Source organism: Typopeltis vanoorti, chromosome 1 (genome assembly GCF_054136105.1).
Source record: "Typopeltis vanoorti isolate ZY-2024b chromosome 1, IOZ_Tvanoo_1.0, whole genome shotgun sequence".
NCBI classification, from domain to species: Eukaryota; Metazoa; Arthropoda; class Arachnida; order Uropygi; family Thelyphonidae; genus Typopeltis; species Typopeltis vanoorti.
This window is the reverse complement of record NC_143549.1, coordinates 165558728-165582722: the sequence shown is the minus strand read 5'-3', so window position 1 is coordinate 165582722 and position 23995 is coordinate 165558728. Positions and strand designations below refer to the sequence as shown.

The 23995-nt window shown below is 34.6% G+C and overlaps 1 protein-coding gene across 1 annotated transcript in view; it reads left to right on the top strand.

The window, feature by feature from the left end:
* Positions 1-10234: 10234 nt before the first annotated feature.
* LOC150110608 (hephaestin-like) overlaps positions 10235-23995 on the top strand; it is a 120184-nt gene continuing 106423 nt past the window's right edge. Inside the window, exon 1 of the mRNA XM_090402779.1 lies at positions 10235-10416. Coding sequence (XP_090258905.1) covers positions 10235-10416 — 182 coding nt within the window. The remainder of the gene's footprint in view (positions 10417-23995) is intronic.

Genomic DNA, 23995 nt, shown 5'->3' with positions numbered 1-23995 from the left:
TTTTGATCCTCTCGAAAGTGGGGGCGTGGAAAGTGGCTGGCGTTTATTTTTGTTCTTTGGTTGAAACAATTCAAGAAACTTACCGATTTCGAAGCCAGCTTTAAAGAGTAAGTCTGAAGATTGATATGACAAAATTTCCCATGAGGCTGTTGGCGCTAATTTTACCAATGCTGGGGACGAGAATATTTCTTGCAGCTAATCTCATTTAGTCAAATTGGACGTCGTTTATCAGGAATTAAGTACGAGGTATAAGACAAATGTCATATGCTTTATTACGTGTTTAACTCGGATTCAATTCACAAAGCTTGGAAAACGTTCTTTGAATCCGAAAGGAATTTGGACCCAGATATTTTCAGCAGGAGATCACGTGTTGTTTTATTGGCTGAGTTCCCCTCCCCAACACATACAGACAGAGTTAGGGAGAGAACGACGAAGGGAATAGTAATAATAATAATAAAAACTACGATCAAAATGAATCAAAGAAAGGGAAAAAGAAATTAAAAAAAAGTTAAAATATAAAAAGATAAAAATTGACAAAATGAGTAACGGTGATTCATATGCAAATATTAGCAATAAAGCCCTAAATGTTCCTAATGATGTGCGTGTGACACACATATACAGCTCAGTGAGCAGCTGACTTCGCCCTTTTCACTGAAGTGACCAGCCGAAAGAGAGTCTAATTAAAAGTCTCTCCAATACATGCATGCATGCAGACATCTCGCACAGTCCGTTAAATATCCCGGACCAATTTAAGTGAGATAAGCACAAGGTAGAGCAGGAAGAAAAGTCAATAAAATGTCCTTGGAATTGAGATGGTAACGTCTCATGCTTATAGAGGGCATACAAGACGTCCTTGGTGAGTTGTTATGGTGCAAATATTTTTGTGCCACACCTCGACAAATGTATCGTGACTGCTGACATTATTGGGTTGATGGGAATGGCTGACGTCACTCATCACGCCCAAACCTAACTGCAGTACGAACAAGGGATCACCACCGGCTCACACTTCACATGAGCTAAATATGAATATTGAATCAGGAATTTTTTTTGTTGCTCTCAAAAAACCTCTGGGAGGTTTTTATTTATTTAATGCGTTAGAAAAGTTTTAATTTAAAAAGTGAAAATGAATAAAAAGATAAAAATATGGAATTAAACATTGGTATGAATAATAATAATAATAATAATAATAATAATAATAATAATAATAATAATAATAATAATAATAATAAAGATTCAGTTATTTCTTCAGCTATCTGCAAAAATTAATCTTTGCTCACATCAATCGATATTTCTTCGGTTAAACCATTAACTGACACCTTCTGTTTTTTCTGTTTGACATCAATGCAAGTAAAAGACGTTAAATTAGGTGCTACACAAACCAGTCCGAGAATAGCACTAAAAATATATTTTTATTAAAAACAGGTGCCAAAAAAAGAAAAAAAAAAGAAAAGAAAACCAGAACTCCACAGTTTACAGGGGATGCTCCTGTTAGATAAAAACAAAGAACACACGGTGCAGCGAGGCCTGGTGTCGGCTGGTGTTCTAGCCGAACAACAATGCACAGCTCCAACTGTCCAACCAACAATCAATGTTTTGTATGCTTTTGTATTGTTTCTACCCATTGAATGTCTGTTGATATGCGGCATACAAAAACTTGCTTATTTTAGTAGTTCCTGAGCGAAGCTATCTGATGAATATGTCATTACCGCATCTCTCTTTTATAATGTGCGCTTCCGGCAGCTGGGGTTCCTGGTTTAGCTTCCGTCTTTTAGAGGAACCTTTTTTTTTTTTTGTTCTTAGATGTTAAACTTAAGTACAAGTTAGGAACGTCATTTGCGAGATGGTTATAAAAAATGTCAAAAACATTCTCTACTCTCTGAGCTTTGACTTTAATCATTAAAAACAGTAAAAATAAAGATACATTAAAATTCCTTTATGTGTTTTGAAGAGAGCTATTAAGAGTCTGTGGTCCTTCCTTGAAAAACAAACTTAGAGGAAAGACTTACAACTGAACAGTTAAAAAAAGCAGAGAAGAACAACAAACATTTGATTTTCTTGTAAGACGCAGGTAGATTTAGTTTCTTAAAGAGATGAGTCAAAAACGAAATCAGGTGCCATGCGACAAATCTTTAATTTTGTTAAATAATTTAATTACCCTACGCCCCCCCCCCCTCTTATTCAAGAAGAAAAATTATTGAGGTAACTGGAAGAGCAATGTATTGGAAAGTGGGTTAAACGTATGCAATATATTCAACGGAAGTTAAAAGGAATAGAGGAAAAAAATAACAGAAAAATATGCGAGGTTTTCTTCCGTAGTAGCTTTGTTCTTAAATTAGCACCAAATAATCGTTTACATCCAAGGCGTACTTAATGACAAAACTAGGCGTTCTTTCATTCTCATTACAATAAAATGTATTTCACGATATCTCAAATGAAGTCCATACCAACACATAACTCAGATCAACAGGATTTTGCTTAGAAGTAGAAACTAAGTTTTGAATATTGACAAAATTCCATAAAGAAAAATAACTGTAAAAGAACTCTAACGACATTTCCGTCCTTTTAAATCCAAACGAAGACAAACATTACATGTTGGAGCAAATATTTGTATCAATCGTCAACTACACTTAAATCTCTTTAGTCTTTTTAATCCAAGTAATACGAAGATAATAATCTGGTATAGCAGTGTTATTATTATCACACACATATATAGCATATGATGATGAGGCCGTGAGGCCCCTTTAACGGGGAAGTACGGCACCATCTCAATCCCCACAAATTTTATCCCGGTTCGGGACCGGCATAGCTGATGAATCAGGCCTATGACTGGGGCTCAAGTATTACTGACTGTAATCGGTGTTTGTTCACGGGGCCGGTTTGCCTGCTTGGGGGAGGAAAACCCCAGATAAACTGGGAGAAAAACTCTGCTGTCCACGCCCAAGACCGGCTAACTTGGCTATGGCTGAGGAAGATCTTTAAGCTCCTCACGTCGGCGACGAGAATCGAGCCCAGGACACTCCTTCCCCAGGGATATGGTTGCGAAGCGCATAGCCACTAAGCTAACTGCGCGGACATTATTATCGCAGTAATAGTTAATATATAGTAATAGATAATAATAGTTTCAACTATTATTATCACAGCAATAGTTGAAATCAAAGCTACAATAAAACTACAATTTTTTGACATTTTTAATTTTGTAACATTTCGTAACTCTCTTGCCTAATTTTACAAACAGCAAGTAAACCAAAAAAGACAAAAATTAAATGAATTTTATTATATCTTCTAAATACCAAATTTCATCGAAATTCGTCAAGCCACTGGAAACTTATTACATGCGCATTATACTACGTATAAACCACAGTTTTCTTCTGTCACCAAAATATCACACTTAAAATGCACTTATCCCATAGGGAACAACTATGTCACCTTTCCTAAGGGTGACATGCTAATCCGGAAGTTACTGAGTTGTCACCACAGTTAGAAAAAGTTCTAGAACACTTTAAGTTGTCAGTTTAAGTATTGACTGTTCCATAAAGTTGCATTGCCAAAGGGTTGTTGCGACATATAAAAGGTCATAGCGCAAATAACACGAAAGCACTGATTTAAAGTATTCACGAATCGAGAAGGAATAAAATTTGTAATTTATAAGATTTTGAAGGTGATACAGTTATGTCGATCCATTATAGATGGTTTCAGTATTCTATGAATAACAAGAATAATCCGAATGCTGGGGAAAAAAAGAACCTTGCGAAATGCTCAGAGCCGAAAACATTAATTGTCGCCTGAGTCCAAAAAAATATTAAACGGAAATCATATAAGCGCACTGCAGCGTCACAGTAGTCCAAATGCCTTTTCCCAACAAATCCAGTCAAGAACTCAATACATCCGCCAAGACTATTAGTCTAACTTTTATAGTTTTTTTTAAACATTTTTTATGATCATGCTATAAGTGGAATATGGACTCATTAGAAAGGGCAACTCTTTTCCATTCCTCCAGTTTTGTAGAAAAATAGAAAAAGGGTCTCCTGTGACAGAAGTGGTGCATAACAAGGCGATCTGTTGTTCATAGTCAAATCGACTAACCTGATGAGGTCTCCGCTAACTGCTATAGTGACATATTATTTAGGAAAGTGTAACACGTCATGACCTCGCACGTCAATTAACATTTTCCGACTGTATGCGTTTCTCTAATTTATTTGTTTTGTTGCCTATATGAGCACACGTGCTAAACCCTTGACGCTGTTGTTCATGAAATTCCGATCAGATCTGCTAATTGTGCAATGCTATAATTTACTGTTATGAAACGAATGATTATATCATGTTTGAAATCTATCATATCATAATAGATTTTATTACTCTATTGCTCGATTTGTGCTACAGTCTTTTAGACGTTACGATAAACGATGGCCAAGCTGAAAATAAGCTCCATAAGGTATCTTTTTCTCTGGACAGACTTTTTCTCCTCTCCCATCCTCCCCGCGATATCAATTAGATTGTTGCTGCTCAAAATGCCTCAACGACCAACGCCCACAAATAAGGTGAGTCCTGGGACTGTCACGCTCTTTTGTCCCTTTCCACTGTTCCACATTAAAGAAATAGCATTTCTAAAGAAAGCATGCGTCATCTTATGCAATCTGGGCTTATGAAAACTGCCTACAGTTGATATTCCACCAAACTTAACGGCTTTCTGATAGCCATTGATCCTACAGGTAACCCTGTTTCTTCAACGCTGTAGTTCTGCAATGGTGGCAATTCAGCCATGGATCAGAAACATTTCAATTGGTGAATGACGCTGTATTTTGTAAATGGTGACTCTGGGGGTGAATTTTAGCATTATCTTTGCTCTGTGATCGAATTATCCCTTTGCCTAGTAGAAGACAGTACTTATCAATTTAATTATACTTACCTCTGGTAGGATAAGTGTTCACTATCATGAAGATCTGGGATAAGCCATGACATTGCAAATGCGAAGATGAAAGTACAATATGTTCGTCTCATTCTCTTGTGGAAACTTTGGCTAAACAATGTAAATTTTCAGTTTTGTCTTTTCTCTGTTAGAAAAAAAAACTAATTGTATCCTCTCGGTTAAAACAGTTATCTAGTTAAGAATATCAAGAACATGGTGTCTTCAGTCTCAATAGTAAGAACTGTTTCTTTTATTTTCTATGAGGTTACACTCTCTCTCTCTCTCTCTCTCTCTCTCTCTCTCTTGTTATCTAAGGAACAATACAACAGAGAAAAGAACCTGCCTGTCTTTAACTTTCATGACTAATGCTTTAAACTGCAATACTAACCTGAAAAGGAAAAAAAAAAGATAGCATATAACCGATAGCAAACCTGTTTTTGCCTCTTAGGGAAGGAAGGTTACTACAAACATCATCAATGAGTTGGAAATCCTGCGGGAAAATTCCAGCAATAAGGAAAAGGTGGTGAAATATTGACAAGAGAAATTAAAGTTCAGTTTGGAAACACGTTGTGAGAGAGAGAGAGAGAGAGAGAGAGAGGTTTGTGTGTGTGTGTGTGTGTGTGTGTGTGTGTGTGTGTGTGTGTGTGTGTGTGTGTGTGTGTGTGTGTGTGTGTGTGTGTGTGTGTGTGTGTGTGTGTGTGGTGTACATATATGTAGTAATAATGATAAGTTAGCATGCACTACTTCTGTCAAGCAACACACGGCTGCTAACACAGTAGAGTGAGATTCTCGAGGCATAATTTTTTTTGCCTTTAAGTTATCTTCAGAAGAAGAAGAATTGAACAAATCGGTTGTTCTAATATTTTACTTGAGAACAAATGTGATCTCGTCAGGCTATACTTACTGGAAAAATAAATCCTCAATAATGATTTATCTTACTAATCCCATGAGTTATGCTCGCTGTTCAAGTACGGACATCAGGCATTCGTTACTCGCAAAAATTTTCTTTTTTTCCCTACACTTATTCAGCGGGGGTGGGTAGCGAGAAAAATAATAAACTGCGATATCTGTAATATATGTAGTAAAAGAATGAGAAGACTTCAATGTGATGGAGAATGCAACAGAGTGGGCCTGGTTTGTTTGGAATTACGACTGAGGCAATTAAAGCTACGAGTTCGATGTTTTACGTCTGGTAATTGCTTGTTCTTACTGGCTTGTTTGCCTTCCCTCTTCTGTGAATTGAAAACAACAGCAGTTTTTGAATTTAAAACACGTTCACCTTCCACATGAGACTAGCTAACTCATTTCATATGAAAGATAATAAAAATCACTTTAAATTCGCCCTTTCCTAATGCATGCATAAAATTTTTACTAATCTGTTTCATGGTTTTTTAGAATGTGAGTGAAATGAGTTTTTGATTTTTTTTTTTCAGTGTGTGGAAAGACTTCTTACATACAGCCTGACAACTATGAAAAACTTAAGACACCCTACCATGTGTTCCATTTTTTGCCACACCCTCGATTAATATGAAAGGAGCACTATGTCTTTATCTGAACTCAACCCTGTTAATGCTTATGCCTTTAACATTTCTGGGTCAACACAATAAATCACTTAAAGGGAATTCCGAATTGTAACTTCAAGCACTCCATCCTCTTGATAGCTATCTTTCATTTTATTTATTTATTTATTTTCTGTGAGACTGAGTCATTGGCAAAAAATACTTCGGAGAAACCCACAGTATAAATCATATGCGCGCATACTTCGCAATGAGATTCGAGTTTCAATCGACCTTCACTTTAATAATTGAATAACACCGAAGTTAATTGCACGTTCCTAAATACAGAAGTGATGTGTCACGAAAGTACGTAATTACTACATAAGTCAATTTATGTAGAAAATACTACATAAATTGCCTAAAAATACTCCTGCTATTCGCTCAATACTTTTTAAGATTTTCCTCCCTTTGCATTCACTATTATTACAAAGCTTGCACGTAATAAAGAGTGGCCTACTTGATCGACAGTGGGTGCCCTCCTTTTGGTCAGTGGTTTGAAATGAAAAATGGTAAAGCTTGGGCTCCCGTCGTTTATGACTTGGTTAAAGTCATAAACTCAGTTAAATCTTTTGTTCAACATAAGGAACTGTTCGGATATAAATAACCAGCTAGTGATACATTTCATAGAATTAAGAATTCATAAAGAGAAGAAAAAAATAATAATAAAGAGCCGTTACAAAAATCCCATAATATAAATCGTATTGTGGGTTTTTTTGCGTCGTCCTCATTCATGAAATGTTGTAAAGCTATAGTACGTCATACTTCTCTGTGCAGGCAAAGGTTAGAATAAAATAGGAACCGAATACTGGAAGGCAAATATTGATTTTTATACCAATTCAGATCTTCTCTCTCTCTCTCTCTCTCTCTCTCTCTTTCTCTCTCTCTCTCTCTCTCTCTCTCTCTCTCTCTCTCTCTCTCTCTCCCTCTCTCTCTCTCTCTTAAGAAAGATCTTTTTAACAAAAAGATAATCAGAATCATCCACCACACAGATGTATCGGTGTTTTTTTCGTTTAATGCAACAGAAAAATCGAGATCCTTTATCTTCAAAAACTTTTTCATTCACTTTGATGCAATGATCATACGCAACTGTTTATCTTTAAGATTATATGAGATGGAAGATATTTTTAGTTTGGAACTTTTTAATTTAAAAATAAGAAGTCTGATTCTGAGATACTGTATGTTAGGTTTCTAAAAAAAAACCATTAAGCATCTTGTCCAAATTAAAAAAAAAAAAAGATGAAGTAAAGCCAATTTCCCTTTCCGATCTTTCTTCTAATTCCTAGCTTTCTCTATTACAATAATCTTACATGGAAATTATACATAAGAATACATTACTTCATATGAAAACAATTCTATATTACAATACTATGGAGGTTTCTTTTAGCATGCAAAGAACAAAACACTTTCTGTTAAGAATGAGAGGATCAATTGCAGTGTAACACTTGGTGCAGCTACATGAAACTGATAATCCTCGAAAACTGCAGATAGAAATCTGCCATTTGGTTTTGAGATTTCTATGGCGGTGTTGATTGCACAAACTTCTCGAGTGTATAATGAAGTTCAAAGTGCGATCATTTATTAAATTCGCCGTCTTTTGTTGCCATTCTACGAGCATCAAAAACCAAAAACCTGTCCAAACCTCTCTCTCTCTCTCTCTCTCTCTCTCTCTCTCTCTCCTCTCTCTCTCTCTCTCTCTCTCTCTCTCTCTGGCTTCTGTCTTCTCGGCAGTCGAACCCGCATAATAACCGTTTGTGAGTAAAGGTCGTAAATTGGAATCCTTCCTCCATCCTCCTTCCGTGTGTGAATCTTAAACGTTCAAGTTTATCATCTATCCACTGTCCATTTACGTTACCTTTTTAATGAACTATACTATTTAAGTGTAATAAAATTTGGCTACAATCTGACAAATGTAGTATCACATAGAACTGCATTTGTCATATTGTAGCAAAGTTTTATTACTTAAATTGAATAGCTTACAATTATGGTTTCGTGAAGTTGTTCAGTATTATGTCGCAACGATTAAAATGGTGTATTATGTCATTTAATCGTATTGCTGTTCTCGGGATGGTTTGTTTTTGCGAGAGAAAAGAAAAACCAGAATTTTCGACAGCGAAAAAAACCGTCACCCTCATTTAAACATCTGGACCAGAAGGAAGGCAAGTAATTGTACTGCCTGTCTGTAAAACAATGCGATGTAGTGAAGTGTGTTCCCATGCTTAATAACAGTTCAAATTAGAGACAAAATGCAAAGACCAGCGTTTTTAAAGCTAGATCGTTTTTCTTTTCTTTTTTTTTCGTGTCGGAATCCATAATGCAATGTACCATTGAAGCATTTCTCTGTTCCCTTTTGAAGTTGTCCACTTGATCATGTCTTATAGAAAGTTGGTAGAGATTTTCTTCTCATAACACTGATTAAAAAAATCATAAAATAAATATCCCATAGCTTAAGTCGGTGTGGATATTAATAAGACATCTAAAATGAGGCTAATTTCTGCTTTTTAAGTTATCTGAATCTATTATCGTTCAAATACCCTTTAGGAATTTAAGAAGTACCTTTTAAGGGTAGCGTTATCTTTATAGTTGGCCATTAGTAAATCGACTGCTAACTTTAAGGCATTTTGATATCAGGCAAACTGAATTTAATATCTTTTTTCCTCTTTATTAAGGTAAAATAGTCAAAACCGTGGAAAATTAAGGAAATAAGACTTTAGTTCCTTTTCTCTTCCTCTAAAAGTAAACAAACAAACAAATAAATAAACGTTGTCGTTATATCCTAAAAATGAGGAACATACAAACTCGTTTTTTATTTTATTCTCCAGAAATTACTTTGAGAATGGTTAATTGAACTCATTCCTTTTTTTAAGCGGCAGAATTTAAACTGATAAAGAAGGGAACCCATTTCATGACACATTTAAGACATCTAAACGAGGGCTGATTCGCCCCAGGAATCTTACATCAACCAGTTTCAGAAATGATCTCTTAAAGCAAAATGCTAAGTTTAATAAAGCCGCCACCAGGGGGAGCTTTTGCTAAGTCACTCATGCACTTCACAATTTACATTGCTTTCTACCGTGAACCAAAATTGAATTCGGCCTACGAATTGTGTAATTATTAATTTGGCACGTATCTCTCCTTCCTATATAGAACACAATGTACAGCTTGCTTCGGGCGCAAGAAATCAGGTTCAAAAACGCCATCTGTATTGTTTTCTAGAGGTCATTCACATAAACAGTGTAGAAATACTATCAGTTGTTTTCTCTTTTTTCTTCTTCTTCTTCTCCCTTAGTGTTATAAAGTTAAAACGTTGCGATGACAATATCGTCATCTGACCGATAAAAGTTTTCCCCTGAGCGCACTTAACCTGCACGAGCTCATAGACCACATCCGTTAGCTACGAGAGCCTGCCCGTCAATGTCGTATGTTAAACGGGAGCACGAGCGCTACAGGTAGAGCTCACGCGGAACAAGAATGCCCGATTAAAGTAGAACTTACGACATGCTTGGTGAAATTTTTTTTCCTCCACCAGATCTACCTGCCCCCTGGTGGACGTTTTATATAGAGACAACACCGGTAATTTAGTTCAGTATACCCGACGAATTGTGAAGCGTTCTGGTCAGTGGATTTTTCGACTGCTCGAAAGATATAGGACAGCATGGACTTTTGGTGTTTGTTTGCTTGGCTACTTACGGGAACACTATGGATACAAACTGCCTATGGTGGACCGTGGAACGAGATGCACTCAAATTTCGGTCCCTATCCTTTTGGGAGCGAAATGTTCGAACAAATTCACGAAGGACCTTGGGAGAATGCGGGGGATGGATATTATTATCATGATGCTATGACAGGGGTTAGTAGAAAAGTAGCTGTCAGGAATACTCGGGTATATTATGTTGCTGCTGAAGAAGTGTACTGGGATTTCGCTCCCGAAGGCAATTTGTATCCTCAATTTGACAAGTAAGCTTCTCAATTTCTTCACTTTTTATCATTAAATTGGTTTAAAATTTTTACTGTACACTCTAATGTGTATTTTAGTAGTTAATAAATTTACAGAGCAATATTATCTCCTTTTTTATGTCTTGATGGAGTAATTTAGAGAGCAAACTGTTAATTTAAGGAAATGCAAATTCGTATGGATGTCATTATTAATAAAAGCTAAGTACTTTAAAAAAAATAATAATCAGTTTGTATAGTTAGTACATATGATTAGCCTAACTATACCCCTATAACAGCGCATTCCATTTGCCACTGAATAAATCTGTTCTGTTTCGCCTTTTTAAGCTATTAATATAAATCAGTAATTTAAAAAAAAAACTTATGAAAGGAAATGAAACTTTTAGTTAGATAATATTCTGAATAGAAAGGAGAGAGAGAGAGAGAGAGAGAGAGAGAAAATTTGTTCATCTTGCATATATTCCCAACATTATCGTCTGTAAACGTTTAGAGTAAATATTTTTGCATTGTTTTAAAAAACGAACTGAAAATGACATAGTTTGCTTGTAGCGCCCTCTGCGCAGTGTGTGCATTGATCCGTGTACTAAAAAAATTATTATATAAAGTGAACGTCTTAACAAACTATGAACGCTAATGATGTACTGAAATTTAAGACGATTTAGAAATAATAAAAAGTTGAAATAGTTTACTTGAAATGAATCAATTTAAAATATACATGATACATATTTTTTTACGGTCTCGTTATTTATTATCCTGTATACATGCTGCTTTGGAAAATTGCTGGAGCAATCCTTAAAAAAGCATGGTAAAGAAATAGAAAATTTTATATGCTACAGATAGGTGAAAGGAAAAAAAATATAGTTTTTAATTCTTAATATCCAAGTAATATATCTTTATTAACAAAATTAATTCATTGATATGCATATTAAAGAAATATAAAAATTAAAATTATTTCTTTGCTATTGAGGATTAAAAAATTGTCCCTCCTAAAGGAGAGACAATTTTTTAATCCTTAATAGCAAAGAAATACATTTTTAACAAGGAAATTAATAAAGTGATACACATTTTTAATTAAATTCAATAACTTATAATATCGATGACTAAACAGAAACAAATTTGTCCCATTTCTCTCTGCCTGAGGAACTAGAAAGGAGGAAAAACTGTCTCACTTATACCTATCGGTGACGAAGAGATGCTTTCCTGCCGAAGCCGTCTGTCACACTAGGCAGCTGCGGCATCGCTCATAACAAGGGCAGAGATTGGAGGTCGTCTGGCCACATACCCCAAGGTAACACGTGCAATACAGCAGCAGCAGCGGTGTTTACTAGCTCAGCGTCTGCTGCTGTGTTTAAAGATACTAACATCCGGCTTGCAGATAATTTGTTTTAACTTGTTTAAGACACCGTTCTTGAAGCTTGGCCGTACAATGTGCCATTGTGCGATGTAAAGCTACGTAATGCCTCGTAAAGAAAGAAACAGAAACAATACAAACGACAACATACTAATGAGGTGTTTGTGGAGAGATTTATAAAGTTTTAAACTTAATCGTTCTTTCTCCTTTTCTTTTTTCTTCTTTCTGTCTCCTTTTTAAGGAAGAATAGTTGTTTACAGTTTCTTTATTTCCAAAGTAGGTCGTCTTTTATATTTAAAGAATAAATATGATATATACAGTGAATTTTCGCGTGATAAATACTTTTGTTGCTATCTGAGTATTTACTCTAACAGTTTAACTCGTTTCATGGATCGGGTTTATCATAAGACATTGGACAACACCAACTCCGTTTGCGGTTGTAACAGCGAAGGTATTGCCCATGTATACTTTAATGAAGTTTACCGTATACTCTCTGACGTCTAAATTCATTTCTGCTCGTTCAAAACACCTGCAAAGGTCAATTATTTATTAATATAGCCAGTCTGTGTTATTGCCATATCACCTTTTTAAAGCGACTTCTGCTGACATCGCCGTAACGAGAGCTAGCAGAACAAATCGTCATTTAAAAGCCACTATTGCATATCTGTTTATTACTTGACTTAATGATCGCTTAAACACTGTCCAGAAATGTCTTCCGCTTTTTCATATAGGCATTCTGTTTCAGGATTAGTCGCTTGGATAACACTCGGAACTAGCGACTCGTAGAAGTAGTTCAACTTGGTTCTAGAAGAGATAGGAACAGAGAAAATTTTATTACTGTTGCCTAGTTTTAAACTTTCGCTGTTGCGTTAAATGTTGTAAATAGCTAAAGTCTGTTTAAATGGAATGAAATGGCAAATTAAATAACTAACAAAATATGCTATTCAAAACTGGCTGCAATTAACATGTTTTTTATAGATAAGATGAAAAAGGGAGAAAATGCAGTGAAATACCTAAATTATTCATACAATTTAACTACTTAATGTGAATTTTCTGTTAGAAAATATTTGATAAATACTGCGTTTATATTACTGTAGATATAGAAAATTTAATGCTTATATATGGGCTCTTAATTATTATAGTTTATTTTAATTTTCGTTTTATCAGAAGTAAATTCTCAGACAAAGTATAGCCCCTATTTGAAATCGTATTTTTTTTTGTTTACAAATTACTTTTATATAAAAAAATTTAACTTTTTATGTAAGAAAAAGGAATTTGTCGGGAATAAACATATTCAGAAATAAAGTTGAATTGAATTCAATTTCTATTTAACCTGAAAATAAATCAGCATAAAATTAGGTACTATTGTGTGTTCCATTTCGTGATCATTCACAAAAATCACTAAGATCGAATCACAGGAGTAGCTATTCGCAATGTTCTTTACATTATGGTTAACTTTTTAAAAAGTTTGGAAATATAATTACTTAGATGATAATAACTTTGTCTGACTACGTTCAATAAAGTTTGTTATTTTTGCATAGACTGAAGTTTTTTCCCCCTTTTGGATCAAATGCACATCGCGAATTTGCGCTTTCATCTTATTAAAAGCAAGGATTTCATAAGCTGTATTCTGCAATAGTTTGCAACCACTACGTCTTTTGACCAGTTGACCAGTCTTAGGCAGTGGCGGTGTTTTACTCTTTGATTTTTCTTCCATAAAATAGAAAACTGGTCAATGGCAGGCAAATAGATCTCAGAATTGATAATATACAATGCAAATACACCTCGTATTTAACATATTTTACCATGATGATTCGCTGTTGATTTTCTAAATTTTCTAGCAAATAATCATACGAATGTGCGATGCAATGTTCCAAATAAATGAATTGATTTTTTGATAAATGGATTACCCCAGTCAGCTACACAAAAAGAATATTCACTCTAAAATATTAAAATAAAATAATAAATTTATTATTATTATCATTATTATTATTATTGTTATTATTATATAAATAATAAGAGTGAATAAATCTGATTGAAGTTTATTAAACTGTTAAGAAGTTAAATAAATTGAATAATAAAAATATTTCTATATTTTATCAGTAATGGTGTATACTAAAGAGTTCTTTAACTGTTATTTTTTATGAATGTCAGTAAATAAATAAATAATCAAAGTCAGTAAATAAATAAACGATTAGTTCTAACTTTTAGAAATAAATACGTAGCCGGTCTCCACCATTCAATGAGGGCGGTTGAATGCATTCCTACTAAAGTAGAAAAGGTAACAAGAGTAAGTACAAGTGACGCCATCTTGCATTCCTCATTCTAACTACTAATATTACCGTATGTTTATCGTGTGTTCTCCAGTCGATTAAGTTTTCCTAAGTTCCAAAGTTAAAATTTCGAATTTCTTCCGTGACTAAAAAAAAAAAAATTAAAAAAAAAAAGCCTGGAAACGTTCCTTTAGTTAGTAGATTGATAGAATCTGAGGTCAAAGGTAAATTATTAGGTCAAAAGGACTTTCTGTTGACCTAGCATCATGAGTGTTATCACGATACTATATATAGCTATGCTAATTTATATTAATTTAATATATTTAATGCAAACTTAATTAAGTTCATATATGCGCAATCTAAATCCAGCTACATTATGTATCCAATTGAAGCTTACATAACGATTTACTTAAGTTTAAAGCAAGCATAATCGCTTAATTTAGCTCGAAGTTTAAGCATTTTTAATATTAAGTTGGGCTGTGACACTTAATAATTATCAAGTTAAACTTGCATGTTTCTAATCCAGGTTGGAAAGACCTCAGTTCGAATTCCGCCTAGGACACAATGACCTTTTATTAGGGCTTTTCAACTGAAGGTGAGTTATCTGATCTCATATGGAGGTGGAGGATTTCTACCGGAAACTTTGGTTTTTCATCCTATTATTAGCAAACGGCCAGGATACATACTTAAATTTGCATACAACGAATTCTTATAGATATACGGCTATCTTATCTGGAATTATGGTTACGGAATTGAAGGATACCTTGAAAGGTCGTTGGCGCTTAAGTGCCTGTTATAACCATTGATGATTATGAGGAGGAGGAGGAACTTAACTGGAGAAAACCAACTACGCAAAGTTTTTTTGCATGATTTTCTTTTAAAAAACAGGTGGGAATAAATCAGATCATATATTAAGATTTCTCTGTGATTAAATATGATAATTATATATGTACTTCATAAGTATAGACGTATGATTAAAAACTATCGAATTCTCCACTGCCATTATGATGTGTTCACTACGCAGTGATTTACAACTAAAATATTTTCAGGAAAAAAAAAAAACTAGATCACCTTAAAATGGTGAACTTCGTGTATTTGCATATTTGACCACATGCGTTTTCTACAACCAGAAGTATAGTCACAATAAGCGAAATTGGAGAGCCATTAATCTAAACAGAGCCACTAATTCTCAGTTAGTTTGCATCCCTATACAAATACAGGTTAAGCGTACAACTTTCGTAGTGTACATTCATTGGCTGAGTGGATAACATCTTCTCTTTCCACCCATTAGGATTGAGTTCAAATCCAACTACCAGCATGGATTAAGATCCATGTTTACAATTGTAGATGATAGATGAATTTCATCATCTGATAGAAAACCACCACCGTGTTTATTGGAGGCCGGAAAAAAAAATTCTCAGAAATCCTGTTCGATTCTCTTGAACAGGATTTCTGTAACCATTAGTCCACTCACTAAGTGGTACAAAATGTGCGATTTCGTAACGGAATTCACATTTCATTTTTTTTTTCTTTCCTATTTTCCAGGAATTATTTCAAGTTAATTAAGTAAATTATGACATGCACTGGTCGTAATTTAATGGTTTAAATGGAACTAAAAGCATAGGAGTATTTTGCATATATTCTCCCTTAATTTGCATGCAACTCACTCGAAAAATAGTTCCATAATCTAACTTAATGAAGCCTCTACATTCCAGACCATCGACCATTATGGTAATCACTTAAAGTAATTACAACATTTCTATTGTGTGGTTGCAATCTTTGCACCTCACTTCAGACAAAACAACTGGAAAGAAGAAAACGAAATAAAAACGAACCGGGAGATAACAGGTGTGTCTATTACACTTCGTCTGTGTTTCTCCTATGAATATAACTGTAAACAATATTTCATTATTATTAATACGTTTAATCACCACACCCAACTGTCTGCAATCCTCAGGTGCTTTCCTTTGGGCTGCATGTCCTTCACTCGACAATGACGTGAAGCAACGGAAGATCAGATTACAATCCTTTGTAGAACTGCTTTATACAATGCTCCTCGCACGACAACAAATTTATCTGCATTGGAATTATTGATTGGAATTTCTTTTGCTCAGCTCTAATTCTCTTCTACAAAATTAGTCTAAATATAATCACAATCTTTAGAACTGTGAGAACTGAATGGTAATAGAAATCAAAAGAGGTGTTTAGTTTGCTGCTCGTAGAAAACGTCCTATACTGAAATAAAATACTTCCTCATTTTTTCTTTGTGACGTATTTAAGCAAGTTTTTCCTACATATTTTTTCGGTAGAGGTCCTCAACCTTTCTAGAGTTTACCAATCATTTAGCTAAGCACATTACAAACATACTACAGTTTCCTAATAATTACTACCAAAGTACTGATAATAACTACTTACTCAGCTGTCTGTGACAATAATCGTTACCGAAACGCATATCTCTAGTCAACAGGTAATCACTTGTTGACTAGAAGACATGGTCCTCCTCTGGGCCTCTCCTTCGAAACAGATGAGCAATTTAAAGAATACGTATTTAGTAACAAGCAGGATCGTCTTTAACTTTTAAACTTTTACACAAGTTTTATATAATTACACATAATGACGACAGATTATCGCAGTTCATCCATTGTATTGTAGACCACAGTTTTATTTTTTGGACAGCGATGTTATCATTCCAGAATATCACAAGTGGAGGCTGAACGTGGCCAAATAGATAGACTTCGCAGGTATGATTTTCTTCGAGACTGTTAATTCTTCCAATTTTTCTTCGGACACTTCATATAATATACCGCCTAATATGATTTTGCGTATATGCAATGTAATATGATGATTAGTTACTGATGTGCCAACTGATGCCAACACGTTGGAACCAAGAAGAATAAGAGATATGATCTACAAGATCTACAGTATTGCATGGGCGTGATTACAATCATCAAAAAAGAAAGTCTGAAACAAAGAAAGCCCTGTAACATTTGCCTCCTCTTTTTTCCCCTACGTTACACATGACGTCCCGATATGACGTCACAATGTTTATCCTCAATAATAATTCTGTTTGACTTCTAATCTACCATCTAATTCGATGTAATTTAATTAATCTAACTGAATATCTAATTAAAAGTATAATTTTAATAATTAAAGTTATATACGTTCGTCGCGTTAATATTTTCTTGTATGGTTATCATATTTGAATTCATTTGTCGGATCCCCCCCCCCCCTCAGATACATCTTGAATTTAAAAGCCAAATAAAAATCTTTGTCATTTTACGTATTGTGGCTTCACCATTCTGAGCAGATGCTTCCTTTGAAATGCAGTACCGTTGCTGCATGGCAGTGGAAGTCACTGACAAGATATTCATGAATGCATGCATTCATTGTTGCTATTTAAAGCCACTGAAAGGAAAATAATGACAGGAAATGACAATTCTTTTAAATGATAATGCCATATTATATAACTCTGAAACACGCAAAGTGTATTTTTCAATAGAGTAAGCAAAGAGGAAAAAAAAAAAAAAGAATGGAGATTTATGAACTGTCATACGCACTGTGTTTCAGCAGTTCATTTTATTTTCAAGCAATGATATTAATATTAATAGAATTCGAATCATTGGCTGTATAGCACAGTCAGAATGACGTGTTTTTTTATTTTTTATTTATTTCTTTATTTTTTTTAATATATATATATATATATAAATCGCGTTTAGAACGCGAAGAACTTCATAAACCTGAAGTTTTACGACAGAATAAAGTAGTTCTGTGTGAATAGTTTGCCCAACCTGCGAGTATTCTCTGGCTTTGAAGACCTTTAGCTGGGAGGTCCTTGTAAATGTATTTTCGCTGAGAGGAAACAACCTACAAAATCTAGAAGAAATATTACACGGAAACTGTAAAGCCTAATTCCAACATTACTTAAAATTTCACATTTTGTGACTCTCCCTTGACAAACGTAATGGATATGATAAATGAACAATTTGAAAATGTCTCCTTATTAAAAAAAGAAGAAAAAAGTAATTTTCTAAAGGAGGAACAACAAAATAGGAAATTTACACAACAGTTGCAAATAGAGTTATTATTTGTGAGAATATGGGCATGCTCAAAATGGGAAAAAAAAAAAAGCTTGTTGATCGATATGATTCTTAAGTTGCGTTTCCTCAAAGAAGTCCACTATTCTCTAGCTGAATTTCTCCGCCTCAAATTGCTTCTCTCTTCTTAATGCACAAAATAAAAGTTTTCAAATATTCAATCATTTAAAAATTACACAAAATGGAATATACTGGACAATTTGTTTCTCTTTCAAGAGTGCATGTTTGTAATTTACTGGAGGGAGACAGCACTGAGATTATGTTTTCCAAAATTAGAATCTTTCCGAACAAAACGAATCGTTAGAAAAATGTGGAAATACGTGAAAATTCTGAACATATTTATTTTTAATGTCACAGTGTATACTTGAATGAAGGGATCCTACTAGTATAATCAGGGCCGTCGCCAGATTAGATCGCTCCCTGATTATACTAGTAGGATCCCTTCATTCAAGTATACACTGTGACATTAAAAATAAATATGTTCAGAATTTTCCACAATTAGATATCGCCCCTGATGATTATAAGACAAAAATATAAGAAAATCACCAATTGCTATTTTGTTTTTATTACAAGAGAAACATAATGCAAAACGATTACATAATAATATTAATTAAATGTTTGCTCTACGGGGATATCGCACAATAAAACTGTTCATAAGCTCTTCTAAATTGAAATTATAAGCTATGTCCCCTCTATCGATATAGTTGCTAGACCAACCAATCTTTCTTGGGTCATTGCTGTTCGCAAATAATTTTTAATCAGTTTAAGCTTAGAAAAATTTCTTTCCAGGAATTGTTAGCGTAGCGACGGTGCTTACCGCAACATGGCTGAACGAGCGCCCTTATTAAGCCGCACCATGAGGCAAGCTGCTTCTATGCTACATCCTGTCAAAGGTACTGAGTATAATATATTTAATGCCTCTTCTCACTGCAATACCGCTAAAAAAGAACAGTGTGTTTATTTATAACTGGGTAGCTACGAAATAATGCAAGTGGATGTAAAAATAACCATAATTTTAATATAAAAACTAAATTCGTTGAACAATGAAAAACCAGATCCTTTAAACAATGAAAACGTCTAAAAAAACGAAATTCAGGAAACAATGAAAACCAGATCTCTTAAACAACGAACACATTGTTAAACAATATAATATTAAATATACTGCATAACAACAACTCTAGCATTTAAAGCCTATTTTCACCTAGTCGCTCAATGAAACTTACGACTTTTACACACCTGTTTACAGACAAATAACAAAAAAAAAGATAAGTCCACATTAAGAATGTGGTTGTTCTGCATTTCTTTGAACTGCAGAACAACAAAAAAACAGAGTCTTACATTTCTCATGGTAAAGCGCGGATTATAGCCTCGCACCTACTCGCAGGTGGATACCGTAAGTTTATTCTGGAAACAGCAACTACAATTAGAGCGAACAAAGTAGGTATCAGGATCACGTGACTTTTTTCTTGGCAAGGCCACTCGAAACGACTGATGTCTGCTCTGCTTTGGAAACAAACAAAACCCTGGAAGTCCACTTATGAACAAAGTAGGGCAATCGTCGCAGTTAACAAATTAAAAAAAAAAACTAATTAGTAAAGTTCTAAGTAAGAAAAATAATTCTGAGAGGTCGCTCACTGGGATGAGCAACAATATTTTTACGCATCCCTGTTTTTCACCTCACTTAAATCATTCCGTCTGTCTTGATTTTTTTTTTCGCACCTTCTCCTCCTCCTCCTCCAGTGGCTGCAATTCGCTCGAACACCACCCGCTGATTGCCTTGGAGCTTATCTTGAACATTCGTTTAATTCTTGTAATTCGTGCAGCCACTTTATGGGCATGACGCAGATGAAACTAGTGGCTGCTCGAGATTGAATGGGAAGCTTCAGTGGCTATCTAGAGTAAGCAACAGCGAGTCAACTTGGTGGAACCTGAATATTGTGCGTGTACGCGTGCAATATTCACACATAGTGATTAATCATGAATGAAAAATGCAGTCAATTAATAGGCCATTAAAAGATAGTTCAATCTCACTTTTCAAGGAGAACTTCATTAAATAAGGTTTATCAGGAAATTCTAAGTATTTCAAAACGTATTTCGCCATTTGCGAAAGTTTATTCAATCATTATGCCCTGTGGAGAATAACACACCCTCACCGCCTACAGCATCAACTGTTTGAATACTGTACAGGTACCATATCTTGTTTTGTTATCTTTATTTTGAGCGATAGCATCGATATACTTTATTATTTTTTTGTATTTCTCTATAAATTTTTTATTTGTATTTCATTTTTAAATACAAAGAATTGACGTAATTTTAAAAGGGTGTCTCAACAATCGTTTTACTCAAACGGAAGTGGATAGCTAACAATGTAAACTTAAACAATGGAAATATGATTTAACTTCGAAACTCTGGAATGAAAATGTTATTATGATTCATTTAACAATACTTAACCCTAATTTAATAATCCAAATGATTAATGTATTATTTTTAATTTTTTTTTAGCATTTGCATAGTTCTTTTAAATTCATTGCAATCATGACTAAATACGCGTCCCAGACAGAGATGGAACCTAAGCGTTTATCGAGGTTGTCCTCCTACGTAAACCAGTAAAAAATATTTAAATTTCTCCGTAAAATAATTCTCCTGTTATTAACCTAAACTGGGATTAAATTTCGAAGATTTTATGCTTAGTTATGTATTCTGCATACACAACTAAGCATAAATTATATCACGTGCATTCCTGTAATTGCCCGAACACCAATTTCAAAGAACTTAAGAAATATATAATGAGATTGGCTGTTAAGATGGTGTCATAGAAACAACCTATTAGGTACATAAATTCCTCTGAATATTTACCCAGTTTTTACACATTAATGATTTTTTGAATTTTAAAACAGTATGCGTGTGTTACTGTGTGGGAAGGAAGGTTAAATGCGGTTTGAGTATTTTCTCTTTGTCGAAGGGGAAAGGCAGGGTGGAGTTGAGCGTGAAGCGTTCACCCTACTTCCCAATATCGAAAAGGAGTAATAGTTTGACCCGTGAAGTAGAGCAAGTAATGTCGAATATTCGGTAAAATGTTGTTACCTCAAGATTAATGTTGTACTTATTTCATATTCAAATATGTTTTCAAATAATTTTTCCCCATTTATAAAACGTGATTATCTGGCAATTTGGCTTGGATTATTTTCGATGTGCATGCTTTGAATATCGCATTCCAAAATGGGACAATTTCGACAAACAAAATGACAGTAATTCTATTTTTTTTTCATTTTTAATTTATTATATTATAAAATATAATGTTTTTACAAAGGGGTGATTCCGTTGTACAGGGAAAGGGTAAGCTCATGCGCAAATCAATGCAGCGAGTTTTTCTGAGACTTTTTTTTTTTTTTTTCAAATCCGTTAGCCTTGGAAGGGGGGGTCAAATAATTCCATAAAAGATCCTTTTATAAACTATGTAGCAGCGTTTAAGCAATATTCTTAACCATACTGAATGCCTTTTAATGTAATCTCCGCTCTGTCTTAAGAAAAGTATTTCCTTTATGAAATTTCTTATGTAAAAATGGAGCACCCATTACAGGTAATTATGGCCTTCAGGAGTTGATGATTTTGTGCGACTCATTTCTTCATCTGCAAGGCTACCAGAAAATACTGTTATCAACCTTACTCTTAAGCAGCATAATCGTCAAAATCAACGACCGAGACGGAGCGCGCGCAATTAGTAGGACCCAGGTATGTGCAGTGACTCGCACTTTCATTCGTGTCCCCTTCTCAGAAGGTGTTCCTTTCAGGGAATTTTTTTTTTTTTTGGATCAACAAGCTACGAAACAGCACTACGAGTTCCCAAGTGCTTAAGACACCCCTTCAGCCATGACGATTATTCGTCCCTCCCTAATTGCCTTAATCTAATTAACTTTTTTTTTTTTCCGTAAAAACCAACCTTACAAAACCTTAATGCCACTAATAGGTAATGTGTCGGAATACTGGGTTCTTCTAATAACGTATCTAAACATTACTTATTCTTAAAAGAGTTTCATTTTACTTCTCTTCTACGCACTTAGGGATCTGCAAATAATCACATTCTTTGGAAATGGAATTCCGGAACGAATTGGTGTTAATCCAAGGCTTTAGGAACTACATTTAATTAGAGAGCAACTCCAGCAATGCGTAAGAGACTTGAAACTAATATCATCTAATTAAGTCTGTAAAACCCACAATTTTGCGTTTTACATTCACTTCTACTGTCGGTTTTATTTCAGCGATTTACAGAGATCCCAATATACCATATATTTAGGCTCTTCATGCTAATGATGACCTTTTTGTAGCCTAGTGTTGTCTTAGGTGATTCAAAAGTACGTCCGCAATGCAGTCGGTAGAACAACGTGTGTCTTTTTGGTTAGAAAACCCTGGGTTTCAATTCCCATCTAAACGATGTGTGAGTATCTTCAAGAGTTTTCATTTGAAGATGAGTTAGTTCAGGGGTGGCGAACCTTTTATGTTCCATGAGACAATTTTTCATCTACGAGTTCAGATGCGCCATACAACTCTTGTACTCTTAAAAACTCTCTGTAAAATATGTTAATATGATATATTGATTTAATATTAAAAAAAATTCACTCAGTAACTCATACCCAAGCTTCAGTTTTTCTTCAATTTCAGTCCGATGTTGTGTTTTATAGTGCTTATTACGATCATGTCTTTTATTATGTGAGAAAGTGTTTTCACAAACAATGCACAACGGTTTTCCTGACAGATTCGCTATAAACAAGAATTCATTTTCCACTGTTCATTGAATTCATGCTTACTATCACCCTCTGTTTTTTCTTTTGCTCATTTCCTTTTGCACTCTGATGGGTAACTGAATGTAAAAAAAAAAGCTTAATTTTTCGAAGTACAAAACTGCAAATGTTCAACAAGGGACGAACAAAGCACAATACCGCAGAGCACTAGTGTCCATTTTAAATTGACTGACAAAAACCTGCAACGCGCAGCTGTTGATAACTTGGCGCCCCAGGATCGAACAATGAATGTACAAAAGACGTGCACGAAGCAATAAAATCGCCAAAAATAATTACTAAGTTTAGCTTGTTTTCTACAAATCATCTTTTGGTTTATACGTTTTTCATAAATGGACTTATTTTTTTATTATTATCATTCGGATCCAATGTGCCACTTTTAATGCGCCACTTTTGATGCATGCACCATAGGTTGGCCATCCCTGAATTAGATAGTCTCACGGAAGAGTCCAGGTTTTCTCTCCCTTGTAGAAAGAAGGTAAACCAGACTATCAATACGCATAATAACAATTAAAAGACAAAACGTACAGACTTAGTCTGGCTTCACAATCTTAGTTTCTTTGACTTGATCCTTAACAACAACAAGTAATTCAAATCACGCATTTTTAAACAATATCAACATGAGTCATATACAATACAATTTCCAGATGATGACAATGATATTTCATTATGTTTTTATTTTTCAAAATGGCTGCCACTTGAAACAGTAAATAGAATGCTGAGAGAGAGAGAGAGTTAATTAAAAAACAAAGAACGATATCCAAAACCCCATTAAAAGAATAAGAGGATGGGGAAGGAAGCGAGAAACATACAGTGAAATTAGAGTACAACACACACACACACACACACACACAGAGAGAGAGAGAGAGAGAGAGAGAGAGAGAGAGAGAGAGAGAGAGAGAGAGAGAGAGAGAGTAAAAACGAAACGTAAGAGTTAAAGCCACGAAAACGTGCCTCGTTTATTTCGAGATGTGAAGTGAGAAGGGGGATCTCAATGAGAGATAAAGAGACCTCTCCTATCACTCTTCATAATTTCCTGTTTTCAGTAGCCAAAGGCAAATTTCATGA